This window comes from Coenobita brevimanus, chromosome 70 (assembly GCF_032717465.1).
Source record: "Coenobita brevimanus isolate Jiangsu-jjx chromosome 70, ASM3271746v2, whole genome shotgun sequence".
NCBI classification, from domain to species: Eukaryota; Metazoa; Arthropoda; class Malacostraca; order Decapoda; family Coenobitidae; genus Coenobita; species Coenobita brevimanus.
In genome coordinates, this window is record NC_137023.1 from 56,814,925 (window position 1) to 56,834,630 (window position 19,706).

Sequence of the window (19,706 nt, forward strand, 5' to 3'; positions counted from 1 at the left end):
TTGATGAATTATAAACAAGATTATATTATACCAAAAGGGTTGCTCGAATGGACAGATTTGTAAACAGAGGGAATTTGGTAGAAAAAGTAATATATGGCGTGTGTTTTTAAGGAAGTTACGAGTTTCTAACATCATAATCCCGTTTTCTGTGATGCCCTGCCTAAGGGGACACTAGCCACGACTGCACGACGCGTCTGGAGGAAAGTATGAAGGTATGGACTGGCTGAGCTGTCACTTGCCTCCTTCCCACCGCTCCCTCCGACCGTCAGCATGGCCCTGGATAAAAGTAATATCAACAGGTAGGAGCTGTGGCGTGAAATTTATGAAAATCATGCTAATTTTCAAAGCCGAGAGACCAACTATGATACCTGTTTAGTTTTCTTGTTTTGAGTGGTGGCTGGAGTATTATTTATTGTATCTAGTTTCATTTACTGATGTTAATTGTTCACTACATGCGAAGCTTATGTCAAATGGCCAATGGTTATTTGGGTATTTCCTGAAGAAGACGTAACTTTCATACAGTGATCTTGAAGTTATCCCCGTCAATATGGGTGACGTCCATTTTGACTTTACTCCTGCTGCCACCAAACGATTTTATTGAACCTAAAGAAGGTCTTCTCGTATATTCAGGGCTTATTAAGGCCATAAATGTAACTCCTTCAGTCCGAAAAGGCTGTCCTAAATTGAGTAAAACCGTCAGGAGATGGTAAGAACTCTGGGTCAAGAATCTAGATCTTCCGGCCAAACTAAGTGAATAAGATCAGACATGTTGCACTAATTTCAGTGTTTGTTTAGGCTTACTGTGACTGTAGTGTCCATATGTATTTTCTGGTATCCTTTAGAATTTATTTGTGTTGTAATCCTCGTCTGTATTTTCTTTCTAGTTGCATGTGTCTGTATTGGTATGTAGTGTTCATTGTAAAGTTCATCTGTATTCCCTTATATTCTGTGTGTCCTTTTATTTATTTACTGGTGCCGTTCTCAGGTGTGTGAGTCTGACCCTCCTGGCGCTGGTGTCCGTGTTCGGGCTGCTGCTGCTCCTCCACCTGGCCACCATCATCTTCGGACCCTCTAAGTCGGCCTGCACTAAGCAAGGTACTGCACGCACACACACACACACACACACACACACACACACACACACACACACACACACACACACACACACACACACACACACACACACACACACACACACACACACACACACACACACACACACACACACACACACACACACACACACACACACACACACACACACACACACACACACACACACACACACACACACACACACACACACACACACACACACACACACACACACACACACACACACACACACACACACACACACACACACACACACACACACACACACACACACACACACACACACACACACACACACACACACACACACACACACACACACACACACACACACACACACACACACACACACACACACACACACACACACACACACACACACACACACACACACACACACACACACACACACACACACACACACACACACACACACACACACACACACACACACACACACACACACACACACACACACACACACACACACACACACACACACACACACACACACACACACACACACACACACACACACACACACACACACACACACACACACACACACACACACACACACACACACACACACACACACACACACACACACACACACACACACACACACACACACACACACACACACACACACACACACACACACACACACACACACACACACACACACACACACACACACACACACACACACACACACACACACACACACACACACACACACACACACACACACACACACACACACACACACACACACACACACACACACACACACACACACACACACACACACACACACACACACACACACACACACACACACACACACACACACACACACACACACACACACACACACACACACACACACACACACACACACACACACACACACACACACACACACACACACACACACACACACACACACACACACACGAAAGAGAACATACTTGACTTTATTTATGAGCATTTAGTATATTAGTAGCCAAAGTCAGTAAAATCCTGTTGGTGTCCCCGGCGAGCAGTGTGCCTGACGCGGTTCCTGGAGGGCCCCCCTGCCTTCAACAACGAGGCCATGGCTAACTACCTGAAGGCGAACTACTTCACACCTCCTGCAGCCTCCGAGTATCACCTCTCTGGCCACAACGGCAGCTCTCGTGCCTTCGATGCCCTCCTTGAGTTTGTTAAGGAGTACTTCAAGAACAAGGTGAGGGAGGAGGGAAGGTGTATGTGTGTGTGTGTGTGTGTGTGTGTGTGTGTGTGTGTGTGTGTGCAAATCTAGAACTACTAACCTCTTACTCTTTACCCTAGCGTGGTGGGGTGTTCGTGGAGCTTGGTGCAGGTGACGGGGAGTACCGCTCACTCTCCCTGCCCCTGGAACGCTCCCTCGGCTGGTCTGGCCTCCTGGTAGAGCCTCACCCAGCCCTCCACAAGCGGCTGCTGAAGAAGGGACGCAAGGCACAGCTGGCCAAAGTCTGCATTTCACCCTATTCATACCCTGCCAAGGTCTGTGTTCGTCCTTTATGTTACAGAAATTGTGTATGTAGATTTCTGACCTCATTTGTTTACCCAAGCTAAATATGTTACAGGAATATGCATAGATTTTTCACATTACTCTTATCCCAACAAGGTCTGATCTAGCCTAACATGTAACAGAAAATTTATATAGATTAGTGACTCTGTTCCTACCCTTTCAAGTGTCCTCTGGTCGAATGTGCCTCAGGATATATATAAATTGCTCACTCTTCTCATGCCAGGCCAGTTCCAAATTTCTCTCTATATTCCCTCTAGGTAAAGGTCAGTACTTTAATCTTTCTCGCTGTACTAAATGCCTTACAAATCATTTCTAACATAGAGCTGCTCTTTATCAGAAGTCAATTTCGATTACGCAGTTTTAGTGTTAGCACCGAGATTCATTGTTTTTCAGCCTTTGTGCACAAATTCGATGATAGAAAACTCGGTAACGTGAGTGAATTGTGTGTTGCAGCTGCGTCTCTCTCACCCCCGCGTTAATGAAGGGGCAGGGGAGGCGGCGGCGGTGGAGCAGCTGGGGATCACCAAGCTGGAGATGCTGTGGCCCAAGGAGGTGAGGCGGGAAAATTTGAATAACCGAGAAAACACCACACCACTGTTCACTACCACTGTTTCTGTTTCACCACTTGTGCCTTGTATATTTCCTACCCTCGTTCTAACCTTTGTATTACTTCATTACTGTTGTTGTTGTTGTTGTTATTATTATTATTATTATTATTATTATTATTATTATTATTATTATTATCATCATCATCATCATCATTATTGGGATAAAGGTAGTGACGATAGTCTTTTATTTTTTTTTGTACCTGAATCTTACCTTATTCCAACTGTTATATGGGAATTAGGTAATGATGATGATGATGATGATGACACCTTTTTAGACACAATAAACTAGGGAGGGGAACAGAATCTGAAGTGAAATATCTAATACTAATTTTACCTTCCTTGCTCCCCGGTGTGTGTGTGTGTGTGTGTGTGTGTGTGTGTGTGTGTGTGTAGACTGCCAGTGAACGTGACAGCGTGGAGGCGCAGTGTATACCCCTGGAGAACGTAATTTACGCTGCTGGCCTCACTTCCGCCATTGACCTCCTGGTTCTAGACATGAGTGGCTCCGACCTGGACGTCCTGCTCAACACCAAGCTTGATCAGATCCCGGAAATGGAGGTGAGATGTGCATTGCATGCGTATTACGGTAAGACAGGATTATTTTATTTTTTACCCCATCTTATAGTTTTAGTTCACGTGCAACTGATAATTCCTTGACGTACAGATCATTAACTTATATCTCATTTCAGATTATGAGAATACCATTAGTATCAATAGCAGTAATGGAAGGTAGAACAATTACTTTTTCACACTTTGTCTCTACCTATTTCTAGATCATATCCCTCCCTCATCATTAGGTGGGAAAAAGGGTCATGATGATGTTGATAATGATGATAACAGTAGGAGCCGCATTATATTCACTGATACTGATATTGCTCCTGTCTCAGTAGTCTAATCTATCGTTTCCCTGCCCTCCCCTGCCTCCAGATGATCGTAATTCACTCCAACGGCGCGGATCTGAGCAACGACATCGGCGGGTACTTCCTGGAGCGTAACATGGTCATCAAGAAGGTGTTTGGGGACAGGGCTGGGGACGCCTCTTATGTACTCATCAAATTCGACGCTCGCAGGGACTTGTAACGAGGCAATTAGGGGTCGTTACAACAGTCAATTGGCTTAAGCGAAAAACAACAGTGTAAGCTTTATGGGGAGAAGTGGAGCTCTACAGGGGTTTTATAATAACTTTTCTATGGCTATGATATTGGTTCGTGTGCTACCCAACATTGCCGCCAAAGACATGCCATACCTCTCTTACGAAACCACTTCTAATTCTTATACTGGGACTCTAATGGGATGAGGCTAATCCTGGTCAAGAATAAGCACTATACCACACCATACCATACCATACCATACCATACCACACCATACCATACCAAAAAATTACAAAAACACTGATGGTAGAGCAGGGTTTAATCGTTTCTGTTGTCCTTGATGCTCATTTTTTCACAGCTCGTACAATAAAGGAGTAAAATAGCGTCATCCATCTTTTCTGAACCTATATATTTTACAATCTATTCCTAATCTCACCTTACGATTTTATCAAGCTTAGAAGAGCACTCTGTACTCTTCTGATTCTAACTTGGCCTAGAATTTCCATCTCTCCACCTTGAGTGTTGAGGTGTGACAATAGATTGACACTAAAATATGGTGCTAGTCATGAAGAAGTGCTATAGAGAAAGGATGTACAGCTACGGGACTGTCTTCTTCTGCCACTGAGATTCGTGAAGGAAGCCGAGAAAGAAAAAAAAATCTGGGTCAATGTGAAAGGAGTATTAGTTGTGGAAGAGTTAATGAAGGTAATATTTAACACTCCAGATTTTGAAAAGTTCCTCCCAAAGTAAATCAAATCGTCTGGTGGCAGCAAAAAGGAAATAAAAATAACTTCCTCGGGCAAAAAGGGTCAACCGCCTAGGTAATGGGTATGAAAGGGGTAAAGGGCCTAGATAAAGGGTATGAAAGGGGTAAAAGGCCTAGGTAAAGGGTATGAAATAAAGCAAATGTCAGGCATATTATTTTATTGTGAAGTTTATTACAATGGCGGACGGTGTATTCCCTAAGACAATACTTAAGGTTTGGAGTATGTATATTTTAACTCTCTCTGTCTCTCTCTCCTTCAACTGACGTGCTTTCTCTCGCCACCCAAGATTTCTCACCAATTCATATTCTTACTTCTTTTTCTCGTCCGAGGATCTCGTTTGTCGTTGTTGATCTCTCCCCATCATCCCCTTCCTCATTTTCCATCCCCTTCCTAATTCTCCTCTGTCTCCTTCATCCCCACTTTATTTTCTGCCTTGTTCCTTCCCCTCCTCTTTTTCTCCCCTGTCTCCACCCATTCTCCTTTTCTCTCCTCTCCTCACCCTGTCCTAATTTTCCTTTCTCTCTCCTTCACCTCCACCTTATTTTCCTTCCAATCCCCTGCTCTCCTCATTTCTTCCCTCTTCCCACCCTGTCCTCATTTATTCTTCCTCTCTCTACCCCTCTTCTCTCCATCACCCCCACCTTATTTTCGGACCAGTTGCCTCCTCTCCTCATTTCCCTCATCTCCCCACATCTTCTCTCCCCACCCTCTTCATTCCCCATCCTCCCCCTACCCTCTTCACCTTCCTTCCTCTCCCCAGTCAAACTCAGACACCTTAACCTAATTCCTAGCAGGTAAGTCGTATAAACAGGTAAAGACTACAGCTTTATTAAGGCAGACTCATTAAGGCAAGATACATTATTACAAGTGTACAAAAAAATAAAAATATCTACCATGACATTCAAGTAAAAATATATGGTATAATTTTGAAGACTTTTTTTAATGTTGGCTGCCTTTTTTTTTTTTTGTTTTTAACGCAGAATTTGACTTATAAACACTAACATCTATATTCTCGATGGTTTAGGAGACTCCCTAGCACGTCTTCCTTAGCGATTTAGTTTTTGAACACGGCCGGTGAATATTGGTTTGTACGTTATTTATGCAGAATACGGCGAGATTACAATGCTTTAAATAACAAGGAGGAGGATAAGTGTAACAGGTAAATAAATCGCTCAGGAAGAGGTGTTAGGCAGCGTCATTAACCGAAGAGCATACGACCCTAGGACCCCAAATGGACGGTGGTTGGGTTCTATCACAAATTATGTAAAAAAAAAAAAAATTAAATGGTACTTATCATAACTATGGCGCTAAACAATATGCCAACAGAGTGCAACATTGCTTTCTTTTCGTTTTCTTTCTTCTTTTTCTTACAGACGACCAGAAGAGGGAAAAACAAATGAAAAAAAAATTCCATATGCCAGATTACAGGTGTCCCTCATTCATTAAAAAATCGGTAACAGTTAGACGTGAACTGCTTATTACTTTATACAGGATATGGGAAGGATAAACTCAAGAAATGCTGATTATAGTCTCAAAAATATTACAGATACATACAACTATAGGGGATATGGGGAAAAAATCAGCCTTAAAAAATACTAATTACGGCTCACAAATGTCAGAAATACATATCGTACAACTACTGTGCTGGGGAAACAGGGAAAAAACAGTCTTAGAAAATATGATTACAGACTAAAAAATCTTAGACATGCGTATAAGTGTACAGGGAATGTAGGGAAGAATATAACAAAAGGAATACTGATTACAGACACAAATATCGGGAATGCAGTGACGACCACAATCTTGCTATCCTATCTAAGGCAACTGCAGATGATTAGAAACCCTCTCACCTTAATAAGTGGACCGAATAGCCTAGCCCCGGGTCCCTACGCAACTGATGGAACAAAAAGGCACCCTGCCCAACTAGCCAGAGGGAATCACACCCACGTCCATCAACTCGTCAAAGAGGGAGAGCAGACGGGGACGCAGGATGGGGCTCTTGTCCACGACCTCCTGTGTGTTCCGCTTCATCTCCTCAAATACGTGGCTGAAGCTCTCGTCCGTGGTTTCGTCTATGTCCGGCAGCTGGAAGAAGGGTTGGTAAATTAAAAGCGAGATTTATAGCGAGATTTAGGGATACAGGAGTTATTTTACTTTTGCAACAGTTTCTATAGGATGAGTACCCTATCAATAGTTCGTTCACCTTAACTTGGCCACTTTCGACCCTTTACAGCTGTGTTAAATGCAGCTCAGTGTTAGAATTGACAGTACTACGTCTCTACATCCTCTACATACCACTTCTTCGTGACTAGCACCGTATTCTAGTGTTAATCTCCTCTTACACCTCGACATTCTAATTGGAGATGGAAGTATTTTGAGCCAGGTTAAAGCAGACAGTATATAGTTTTAAAGATAATTATTTCCATTTAGAAAGTTTGTTATGAAGGTTCACCTAATCTGATTAATTGTAACCCATTTGTTAGTGATTTTCAAGAGACTTCTGTTCTCAATGACCTTCTAACACCTTTTTAGAGCAAGATTAGCAACCCCTGTGAATCTCGGGACGTATTTATAAAACTTCGTGAGTTTAAATTTCGTGGGAAATTGCTTGTTTTATTATTACCGGTATTATTATTACTATTATTATTATTTTTTTGGTCTAAGCTTGTACGTCTGCAATACACTTCACAAGTTTGAGTGAATATTAACATGGAAGAATACGGAAGGCAACACGATTTCTGAAAACAGTACATTGCAAAGGAGACACGTTTGTCCTAGAAAATGAAAAAGATTCTTGATAAAACGCTACAAAAAATGCGACCAATACTCCACCTTTGAGGCCTCAAGCATGGCCATGGGCACGGCGATGATGGCGAAGATGGCACCGTATAGACTCCTCTTCCAGAATTCCTGCATTAGTTGGGGCTGGTCGAAGGGAGGGGTCTGACCTGATGCCCCGAGGATTCTGGAGAGCGTCTGGAGGTAGTGGGCCAGGAGGGAGTCGAGGTTGGGTCGCCTGAGGTCGGAGGAGAGGCTGGTGGAGAGGAGGTAGTTGAGGTCCGTGGCTGGGGAGGCGTAGCGCACCAGCTGGAGGTCGAGAAACATCACCTCCTCCACCTTCCCATCTGTACCGTACCTAAAGCGTCAAATATGTGGTTTTTATTAGATGGCTGGATCATCAAATACATACCAGAGGCTTATTTTAGGGACCTGCACCACTGAATACATTGCTTATTTAAGGAATCTGGGCCGTTGAATGAATAAATCAAAGGATACACCGAATATATAGCTTACCCAAGAGATCAGTAACGGCAAATACTGCGCTTATTTTATGGACCAGTATCGTTAAAAAATAATGCTTATTTTAGGGAGCTGCACAGTCAATTACAGAGCTGATTTCAGGGACTTACACCACCATATACTTATTTCAAGGACCAGGGACCTGCACAATCAAACACATAGTTTATCTGTAACGAATTGGTTATGGCAATTTTGGACCTGATAAACAAATAAAAGGAAGGCTTCTCGGGCACGCAGCATAAATATACTAATAAGAATGTGGTTCAGCCTGTGAAAAGCGCTAAAGTCATGAATCAGCGCTCAGTATGACATGTGAAATTTAATACTGAAATATTAAGCGGTAATAACGTTATGTAATAACATGTAGCTATGACGACGGATTCTAGTGACCTAAATACTAGTGTGGCAAAAAATACATGATGTGTGGGAACAATATCTGTTGAAAGAGTGATGCCTTTCAAGCGACCTCCACCAGGCCAGCCTCACTCTCCACCTGGAAGGTGGAGAGTATGCAAAAACTGAGCCCATGTCACATGAAAATTTCCCAGCTGATATGGTTTGGCGTAGATAGAAGGTGAATTAATGAAGTATATATCTCAAATATAAAGAGAAATTTTAGTATAAGCTTTTCCCTAATTTAAGTGCATTAAAACAGAAAACTGCATCGCTGATTATAAAGTAGTATTTCCTAAGATAAATACAATCCTGTGTCTTTAGCAAAAATCTAATTCAAAGTAAGACTTTTAGCAGAAGCGATTAGTTCCCAGGTTTATGCCAACTCACGCCAGTAATTAACACCACTTATGGCCACGTTCTGCACCCTCATTCAAAACTGTATCAGAATCTCGCCGTTTCTCGTGTCCAGGTTATAACGGCACTACAATACCACGGTCTTGTCTCAAACACTATCTTATCGCCTTCATCTATCAGTATCTGCACCAAACCGTATCATTGTCTCACTGTTTGCCATGTCCACCTTATATCACTCCACTTTCAGTCATGTCTCAAACACTATCTTATCAGACGTTGCTCTTGACCGGCCTGTCAGTCATCGTTCTTATTAATACTCTTGATCAGGCCTTTATCAAAATGACCTTAACCTTATTCATCAATGTCAGTGATTGAGGAGGGAAAGAGGTGTGCGGGAAAATACATGTGTTCCCACTGAAATTTGAGTGTTGATCCAATGAGGAATTATTATGGGACTTGTCACACCCGGTCGCTAGCCCGCCTCTTTTGGATCACTGCTGTACTCTTTTTACCTTAATTTGGACCAAGTTTTGCCCTCTTGTAGCTTATTCCATGTAGCCCAGTGGCAGAAAAAGACAATGCTACCGCCCTACATCCTTTCCATAGCACTTCTTCGTGGCTAGCACCATATTCTAGTATCATTCCACGGCCAGCGACCCAACACTGGCTCACCTAAAGTGGAGGTTGTTGGTCCAGCAGTCCCCGTGGCAGACGACACTGAAGGGTCCGCTGGCCAGTTGTTGCTCCAGCACCTCCCTCACCCGGGGCATCAGGCTGTCAATCCAGGCCACAGCAGCGTCGTACCCTCCCACCTTCTCCAGTAGAGCCTTACCCTGTGTCAGGTACAACTGGAACATGGGCACGAGACACTCAGGGGCGGCGGGGTTGTGTGTAGTCCAGTCCTTCAGCAGGTAGGGATGCTGGTTCGGGAGGGGAGAATCGGGGGAGCTGATGAGAAGTGAGGCAGCGTGTAACCTGGCCAGCTCCTGTAGAATAAGCTGGGTGTGTGGCAGGTCCAGGCTCTTGCTCCTGTCATATCTCACGAAGCCTCGGTCGCGCAAGTCCTCCATGATGATTATTTCCCTGTCCCTCTCCAAGCTGGCGTAGTAACACCTGGGGAGGCGAAGCGGTACCTCTCCAACTCTGGCTAAGGCTGAGTTTAGGTCCGGTAAAAGAGTTTGGTAGAACTTGGCCTCCTTGACGAATATCGTGTGAGTGAATTCTTTGAAGGATTCCATATTCCTGCAGGGGTTGATCTTCACGACGTACGTTTTGTCCGTGGTGTGGCCGCCCTCGGAGAACGTGACCTTGAGGGAGCGGATGGCTGAGGAGTACCCGTCTCCTCGCACGGTAAAGTCCTTCAGCTGCCAGCCCTCCAGCACCGCCGCGGGACCTGCCTCAACTGCCACAGCCGCCGCCACAGCCGCCTCCGTCACCAGGCTGTCAGGCACCACGACTCCACCACCATCAGTCTCACCTGAGGGAGGTTTGGCCCTATGAAAACCGGAGTACCATGAGCATACCAATAAAAACTCATGGCCTATCAGAAGAGTAATTGCAACCCCAGGCTCATTTGAAAAGCCAACCCGGTGAACTACAGGCTTAAATTGCCCCTCTGCAGTCTACATCCTCCTTTCAAGGGATAAGGAAGTAGTTAAGGAACATTTGTACAATCAGGCAGTCAAGTCATCTAGTTATATCAGTGCCACCACATGAAGGCGTCCCTCTCCTGTACACTGAGACCCAGAACACAAATAATACACCAGATACAACTAGATTTATAACAACAGCATGATTTATATAGGATAGAAACTTGCATCAACCAGACATGGAAGCTGAAGAAAAGAAACAGAAACGTCAGTGTGTCAGTGTGCTAGTGAGGCGGCTGACTTTGGCACACACACACACACACACACAACAACAACAACTGCGGGGCTGCACTGCTTATAACATATTAGTGTATTCAATTCATGATTTTATATTTCATGCCTACTTTGAATGTTCCGCCAGCAATTCAGTGCTTAGAATCGCTAACAAAATAAAGTACATAAGCACGAAATTGGTCTTTATGTAAACACCCTATTATGAATTATGGATCTTGCTGACTGATGAAAAAAAAATTGCATAATCTTTAATAATAATAATAATAATAATAATAATAATAATATAATAATAATAATAAAATTGGCTTTTAACGTATTAAATAAAAGCGAAATTAACCGTTGCATTTAATCTTATTCATCAGAGTTCATTCTGTGCACCTTTTCAGCAATAAACATTTCAGGCAGTCAATCGCAGGCGTCTAGTTTACATACCGGTACAGTAATGTACTAATGTCACTCCTGCCTAGTACATCTACTGATTATTTCGGAGACTTGGGGTGTTGTAGATGACACTGACCTGCATCTGTTGGCTTGTCACTCATGATGTCACGTTCCTAGCCCTTGTGTTCAGCGTAAAATATCACGACCTCCCTTTTACCAACACCACCTCACTCACTATCGGCGAGCTGTAGGAGTAAGGCAGTGTCACCATGACAGGCATCACTGAACCAAATGCCATCTCGGTATTGTTCCACTTGGTATATATTAAAGTGTGTTTGATATATTGCGCTTTGCTGTTTTGTAAAGCTCAAGTAAAGATGAATCTTTGGTAATTGTTTTACGTTACTAAGTTCCTACTAAAAGTGACACATGATTTAAATATCGAAACAGATATCAGCCGAATAAATCTTGGCAAACAAAAATAAGGAAACTACAAGACACTTTCTACTTAGGCTCCAATGCAATTCTTACTTGTTTAATTCCGAAAGATGGTTAGACTGAAAACTTTAATTCCTCTTATTTAGCATAGTAAGCCTCTGTCACATAAACGTACCAAGCCATAGAAAGTGTGGATGATGATTCAAGGTCAAATTAATAAGCTCGCGTCTTACCGAGTTTACCCTGTGTCGTAGTATTTTCTATCATCGATCTTAAAGAAAACTGTTTCAGTATAGGTGTAGACTACAGTTTACAGCAAAAACCTGTTCTGTTGACAGTTCTCTTCTCGTCAATGGCTGAGCTGGGACGTCTACCGTCTTCACCTACCACAGTCTCCCCAGCTGGGTCAGCAGCACCCAGTGTGAACTATCTTCTCTTATCTCTGCCCTTGGCTTCCTTCTTTCTGAAAGCCTCTTTAACTTAGGCCTTATAAGAGATTCATACGTAGCCCTACATCCCCCCACTCTTCCTTCATCGCAGCCTCTTTGTAATGCGATGTATATAAGTCAGTGCAGCGTAGGAGGTAAGAGAAGTATACGTATCTTGTCAGTTGCCGAAGTCACGCACTCATCCCGTGCTGGGCCCCACGATCAAATTCCGGCTCAGATAGTGTATCTTATGTTTTCGTCATTAATCCCGCCCCCGGCCCGTCTCCCCTCTCTTCTCATCACCTTTTATTTCCCTCTCCACCAGACGCAGACGCATGCCCAACCTGCGAATTTCCTTTTGCATGGATTCAAGTATGACCACGGTGATCTTGCCAAGGCTACTTGTAACCTCCTTTACCCTTCTATCTGTCTCATCGGGTCCAGGGAGACGCTACGGGGAACACTTAGGAAGGCCAAGGAAGACCTGGACCTGTGTACTGTATGCTGAACGACCCAAAATTTCTACATCGGGCACTATGACAACCACCTGGGAGTAGAACACATCCAAGTCAAGTATCCCAGCTAAACCAGCCGCAGTGGTAGATAGACAGACAGACATAGAAAGAAAGAAAAAGATAGTCAGATAGATAGATAGATTGTGTGTGTGTGTGTGTGTGTGTGTGTGTGTGTGTGTGTGTGTGTGTACGTGAGGTGTGAGATGGATGAGAGTGGAGGGAGCCAAGCAAGGTCTCCCGACAATCCATCACTGAAGGCTTCATCAATCATGGTGCTCCAAGTCAGTGTAGCCTACCTCCTCCACCACTACACACTCTAGATTCATCCCACACTACACACACCTTCAGCACCATAACTACACACTCCTTTCACACTTCAGATTCATCCCACACACACTACACACCTCCAGCATCACACTCTTCTCATTCTCCATATTCATCCCACATTACCCACACCTTACTACCCACTACTCCCAGATGCTCCACACCACACACCTCCCACATCATTATTCCACATTCCTTTCGCATCAATACTCCACACTCCCTTCACACCATTACTACACACTCCTTCCACACCCTTTTTATCACACACCACACCTGCCCCACTACACACCTCCTCCAGCACTAAACACTGCTTATTCATCCCGAATTGCACGTTTCCCCCGTTTTCCATTCCTCTTAATTCCACACAATTTCTTTATTCCACACCCCCATTTCTTTCCTCCCATGCTACACTCTTTCCGTTCTACACATTTCAGATTCCTTCCATACCATACGTTCCTCCTGCATTCCATTTCTTCAGCAAATATCTCTCCTTGCACACACACACACACACACACACACACACACACACACACACACACACACACACACACACACAATCACTTAGGTAAAACATGGTTACTTAATCTTGAGCAGAATATGTCCACTCGTTAATAATACAAAGGAATATATTGAACTGACAGCCAGCCTTAGTTCCAACGTACCCTTTAGTAAACAGCCTCGGAATGACGAGTGGGTCTGTTGCTGTTTACTTTCCTTTGTTTTCCCCTTTCCTCCATCCTATTCCTCCTCCCCTTCCAATCTTTCTTCTTTGCAGCTTCTGTTGACTTCAGGTGGGGACCGGTCAACAAGGTGTGTGTGTGTGTGTGTGTGTGTGTGTGTGTGTGTGTGTGTGTGTGTGTGTGTGTGTGTGTGTGTGTGTGTGTGTGTGTGTGTGTGTGTGTGACCTCACCTTCTTCTCTTCTTCTTCCTCTGTATTTTCCTCCTTCCCATTTTCCCCCTCTTCCTTCTTCCATCCTTTTTCTCTCTATCTACCACCTCTCCCTTCTTCAGCCTCCCTTCCGTCCTAGCCTCTCCCCCGTTCGTTTCCTCTTGTCTCCACCTTCACCACCCTCTCCTTTCTTCCTTTCTCTCCTTCTCTGTCTTCTCACATATCCCATTGTTCCCATTCCCCTTTCTTCCTTCAACCCTTTCCTTCCTTCCAACCCCCTCTTCCTCCCACTTCTCTCTCTTCCCTTTCAGTCACCTCGTCCTGTCTCCCTTTGCACCTTCACCTCCCCACCTTTTTCTCCTCCTTTCCTTTCCACTTCACTCCTCGTTCCCTCTTTTTCCCTCTTCATTCACTTGTTCCCTTCATTCCTATTTCCCCCTCTTCCTCCCTCTGCTTCTCTCCCTTCCCTTTCAACCCTCTCGTCCTGTCGCCTCCTCCACTTTCACCTCCCAGACTTTTTCTCCTTCTTTCCTTCCCACTTCCCATCTTTTCCTTCTTCTGTTTTCTTCCCTCCCACTTCCTCCTCTTTCCTCTGCTTTCTCTCCATTCCTTCTCAGTCCCCTCGTCCTCTGTCTCCACCTCCACCGTTCCCCTCCACATCAATCATCCATCAAATATTTACATCGTCATTGATCCGACCCTCTGACCTGCCCACCACTTGTGCCATCCCGAGTGATTGTCCAGCCGGGGTGTATAGTACTTGGCTTTGGATTCGTAACATTTCTTCCTTAGCGATTTATTCTGCTTATTAATCCTTGATGTCCTCTCCAAAATAAGTCACCAAGAAAATGGTGTTAAGAAGCCCATATTGTCACGCAGATTACGGCCATATTTTACTGTATTTTAGTGACTACATCGCATTTATCTAGTCAAGACTTTGGTTTGATTTGCTTAGTAATATTAATGAAAACGTCTGTGTGTGTGTGTGTGTGTGTGTGTGTGTGTGTGTGTGTGTGTGTGTGTGTCACTCTGTGGCTGAGGTATAGGGAAGCTGGAGTCGATCAAGGATGCCTCGCTTTTCATCTCCGTCCCTCCCGTCCCATTCACCAATTCTCTCCCTCTTCCCATTCCTCCCACCTCCTCGACCATCCTTTCTTTCACCGACCCTTCTCTCCCCTCTCCTACCCCTCCTCTTTCACTGATTCTCCCCCTCCCCTCCCTTCCTCTCCCTTCCCAGCGACCACCCGTCATTCATCTCCCCTTCCCTGCCTCCCCTATCCAACCATCCTCTCTCTCACCGATCCCCTCTCCCCTCCCTATCCCTCTCCTTTTTCACTGATACCGTTCCTCTCTCCCTCCCCTCCTAACCACCCCTCTTTCACTGATTCTCTCCTTCTCCCTCTCCCTTCCTCCCCCCTCCCCAACCACCCCTCTTTCATTCATCTCCCCCTCCCCTGCCTCGCGATCTCTGAAGGCCCGTCGGTATTTGTGGATGTAAATGCTTTGGCTTCCTCGCTTTGCCTCTTGATCAAACCGCTCACTGGCTGGAAATAAGGATGACTTGGCGGATTTCCAGACACATCTACCGTGGTGATTTATTCTGTGATTTACTCCTCAATACTTTCTTTTATGTTTTTTATTTTTAAATATGCTTTTATGTTATGCTATGGGATGCTAAAGTGAAATGTGGACAATAAATCGCTAACGAGGAGGTGTTAGGTAGTTTCATTTACCGCCTGGAATACATATGGACCCGACTTTAATTCCTACAAAATGGGATTACTTAGAACTTTATTGTATTTTCTAGGTACGTATAATGTTTCCTTAATTTAGAGTTGTAGAGAGAATAAAGAATACAGCTCTCTCTCTCTCTCTCTCTCTCTCTCTCTCTCTCTTCCAAATGGAGGAGTTAGATATAGCCTTCATTAACTTCTTCTCTACTATAGGGATCTCAGCTCAAAAAAAAGTCTCAAGTTAGCTAGAACAAAATGAAAGCTAAGTCTTCGGGCTAAAGGAATTAAAGATAAGAATAATGTCAATGCACGGAAGAGAAAAATCCCTTAAAGATAATTAGTCTTTTTTTTTTTTTTTTTTTTTTTTTTAGCACGCGTAGAGGAAAGAACCCCCATCAGGTTTTCAATTTTCATCAGTCTCCCGCCAGTTTTAGGAACACTTTTATCTTTCATTTTTCCCCTCGGCTAATCGTGAAAGGGTTTTGAAATTTCTTGGGGGTAATTTTGAGCTCAGGTAATTAGGTTTCCCGGCAGGAGGTGTAGTGGAGGTAGACCTGCCTGGGAGACCACCGACCCCCTCCTCCCCAACTTTCCAGCCTTACCCCACCCTACCCCAATCTTCCCACCTTTCACCCCGCCCCGTTTCTCCTTACTCCAGCCACCCCACTCTACTCACCTCCACCCCACCCCATCTCTCCCTGTTCCACCTCTTTTTTCCCTATTTCTTCTGCTACCAAGGCTTAGTAAATCATTGACTGTCTTCCTTCACCAAGCCCACTCCATTACCACTCCACCCCATTTTGTTGCACACAGTTACTCTCCTGACCTTTATCACGTCTTCTTATATCAGCCAATCCCATCCCATCCCACCCCAACCTTACCACTCCCATCCCATCCCATCCCAAACTCACTAATTCCACCCCATCCCACCCCAACCTGTCCCATTCCACTCCACCCAGTTTTTCGAGGACCTCTTATTACTTTTTCCACCTCAATAGACTTGCATCCACTCCACTTCGCTCCACTTTGCAAAGTCACTCTCCATCCTCTCCCCCTCCCCCTCCTTTCTCCTGATTCCTTTATTGCTCCACTTCTCCTGTATCCCTTCCACTCCAGTTCATTTCACCCCATCTCACTCATTCCATCTGTCATCCATTCTTACTCCAACTAACTCCACAACACTCCATCCACTTTTCCACCGTCACCCTTATCGCTCCACTCCATCCCTTCCTAGTGTCTCCTAGTCTTTCCTTGGCTCCTTCCACCTCACCATACCTCATTCCATTCCATTTCTCTCCACTCTGTTGTTCCATCCCACTCCCACTCCACCCCAAACCACACAGATTCTAATTGTTCCCCACACCCCATTCACCCACCTATTCCATCTCTCCCACACCACTCCACCGTCTCCCACCCCACTCTGCATTTCTCCACCCCACTCCACCTTTTCCCACCCTACCCCACCCAGATTTTCGTTGTTCCTGCGTCGTGCTGTAAAATGTAATAGCATTATTTTGGGCCAGGTGACGTTAATGATGTTGTTAATCAAGGTGTGACGAGAAAATATAACATTATTCATTAGCATCATCACGTTTCCCTTTACCTCACTCCCTCCCTTCCTCCCTCCCTCCTCTCCCTCACTCTTCTCTCTCCCACCACTCTTCCGTACAACTCCCTCCCCTCACTATCGCCTCGTCCTTCAACCACTCCCTCCAGCCACTGCCATCTCACTCACCACATCCATTGCTCTCATCATTTTCATTCCTTCTACCATAGCCACCCCTCTCGCACCACCATCACATCACACTCATCACTTCCTTCCCTCTCATCTCTCTTACCACTCCCTCCACCCTCTACTCCCTTTCCCTCTCCACTCCCACTCTCCAGCACAGCACAATAACGGCCAATTATCTACACACTCTCCCTCTCACTAAAATAATTTCCCTTTCATTTGGGTGTACGTGTGTTGAGCCTTATTTTCTGTATGTGGGGCAGACTTAGCTATTTACATGTTATATCCTTTCCTTCACTGGACCGATACTCTCAGATGATGCAGTGGGCCATAAAGAGCTTGTAAAATATTGTAATTCGTTGTCTGACCTACTTCGTGTGCCTTCTCAGCTCTCTCTCTCTCTCTCTCTCTCTCTCTCTCTCAGTCTGTACCTCTCGTCACCCAGATGAACTCTATTTCTGTTTTTACTCAATTCTCTCCACCTGCATTTTTCATGTCATGACAAGTGCCTCCCTTTTTTTAACTAATTTTTCGTCGCCTTTTTTCCCTTTTTCCTTTTTCCCCTTTTTCCTCGTCCCTCCATCTAGACTTCACTCGTTTTCTATGTACAGGGAATTCTTTTTTTTTTCTTATTTTACTTTTTGTTCAGCTATTTGTTCTTGTTGAATTTCTGCTCTCTCTCTCTCTCTCTCTCTCTCTCTCTCTCCCTTGCAGTGTTTGATTCTCCACGTATTTTTTCCCTGTCATCCCTCGCCCCTCTCGTTTGCTTAACAATATTCCTTTTCCTCTCCCTCTCAGTAATTCTTTTCGTATTTTTAGCCTTCAAAGAATTTAACCCCTGCAATACAGTTCTTGTTTTATTTATTTATTTATTTAAACACCACACGATCTTTTTCAGCTTAGGGAGATTTATGAAAGTGAAGGATCTCTGTGTGGGTCCATATTACACCCACTTCATGACTGGACCAACTCTTCGAAGGCAGAGCGATAGCCGGAATAGACTATTTCCCATGCTGGTGAAGTACTACACGAGGATCATTAAGGAGGAAAGTCAAATTTTAGATACGGATGCATTATTAGTGCAGCCGTGTTCGTCAGCTACTCCCTAAAGATTTTCGGACACGAGGGTCTTCACTCCCGTAGACCTTAACGCAGCTCCATCTTAAGGTTCTGTGCTCCTGTGTCTATCTAGATTTTGTATTTGTTTCTAAGCCTCATTCTTCCCCTTGAACATGACCCTTAGTAGTCGATGTTATATCCAGGTTCCAAAATGTACAGCCATAAGCAGAAGTTAGCCGACAATCCTCTTCCTGTCTTCCATATTTCTCACTCTTCCTCAGGCGACAGAAAGTATCCTTCCTTCTCATGCTCTTCTCTTGTCTATGTCACAGTCCTATCGCGGGAAAGTAGATCATGTAACCCCATCTCTTGCTTTAGCCACCAGAGAAGTGTCGCCAAACTTTTATTCCAACTGTACCTTTGAGTGAACAGGAACGCGGACGAGACAAACTGCTCCTGAGTCTAACCAACCAGAGGATCGAACTCGGGATTGTTCAAGTTGCCAGCTGGATGTGTTAATCGATACACCACGGGGTCCCACCTGGATAGTGTAAATTAGGGAACGCGGGGCGCGCTTCTCCCCTGGCGGCCAAACAAGAAACTCCAATTAGGGCGATCGTGTTTTGTTTCTCTCCCTCTCCTGTTCCCTCCGACCCGCGCACCAGAGGAACAGCCACAAGCTCATTTACGATAGCCTGCTTCTTGTAACTAAATTTGTTACTACTTCTACTACTACTACTACTATTAGTACTACTGTTACTACTACTGAAGAATAAAATACGTGGAAATAATCTGCAATACCCTCTCACTGTCCTTAATGCAATACTATATATCGATTACACAATAATTTAATCTCTTAATGAATAGTAGTACTTTTCAGGAGGAATTACAAACGCGGCAAGAATCTGCTCTTTTCTTTCATTTTAGATACAAATATATTTTATTAATATAATTATGAATCATCTTGTAACCGAGATTCTTTTGTTTGTATATTACTACTTTTATTTTTTGAACGGAACAACAAGAGATATAGGAAGATTTGCAGATATAGCCATTATTATCATCATCATCATCATCATCATCATCATGCAACAAAAAATATCGTCAAAAAACCGTCCTTTGCATCTAGTTTTGATG

The 19,706-nt window shown here is 44.2% G+C and overlaps 2 protein-coding genes across 2 annotated transcripts; one reads left to right on the plus strand and one right to left on the minus strand.

Moving 5' to 3' along the window:
• The first annotated feature begins 270 nt into the window (after positions 1 to 270).
• Positions 271 to 4,362, plus strand: LOC145406384 (protein Star-like). Its single transcript, XM_080277548.1, has 7 exons — positions 271 to 299; positions 986 to 1,095; positions 2,166 to 2,347; positions 2,452 to 2,646; positions 3,128 to 3,226; positions 3,676 to 3,840; positions 4,210 to 4,362. The coding sequence occupies exons 1-7, from the start codon at positions 271 to 273 to the stop codon at positions 4,360 to 4,362; spliced, it is 933 nt and encodes a 310-aa protein (XP_080133674.1).
• A 2,698-nt stretch (positions 4,363 to 7,060) lies between these two features.
• On the minus strand, positions 7,061 to 11,612 carry LOC145406456 (uncharacterized). The gene is made up of 4 exons (XM_080277611.1): positions 11,588 to 11,612; positions 9,860 to 10,664; positions 7,970 to 8,273; positions 7,061 to 7,222 (listed from the first exon to the last, which is right to left on the minus strand). Exons 1-4 carry the CDS (start codon positions 11,610 to 11,612, stop codon positions 7,061 to 7,063), a joined length of 1,296 nt encoding a protein of 431 aa, XP_080133737.1.
• Positions 11,613 to 19,706: the final 8,094 nt, after the last annotated feature.

What these genes read in the sequence shown, in the direction of transcription:
- LOC145406384 (XM_080277548.1), top strand. Translation starts at nt 271, where the DNA reads ATGGCCCTGGATAAAAGTAATATCAACAG. An exon ending in AGGAGTACTTCAAGAACAAG is followed by an intron (nt 2,348 to 2,451) that starts GTGAGGGAGGAG and finishes TCTTTACCCTAG; the next exon opens with CGTGGTGGGGTGTTCGTGGA. An exon ending in CCTATTCATACCCTGCCAAG is followed by an intron (nt 2,647 to 3,127) that starts GTCTGTGTTCGT and finishes TGTGTGTTGCAG; the next exon opens with CTGCGTCTCTCTCACCCCCG.
- LOC145406456 (XM_080277611.1), bottom strand. Translation starts at nt 11,612, where the DNA reads ATGAGTGACAAGCCAACAGATGCAG. An exon ending in ACCAACAACCTCCACTTTAG is followed by an intron (nt 8,274 to 9,859) that starts GTGAGCCAGTGT and finishes TTGACGCTTTAG; the next exon opens with GTACGGTACAGATGGGAAGG. An exon ending in CCATGCTTGAGGCCTCAAAG is followed by an intron (nt 7,223 to 7,969) that starts GTGGAGTATTGG and finishes CCCTTCTTCCAG; the next exon opens with CTGCCGGACATAGACGAAAC.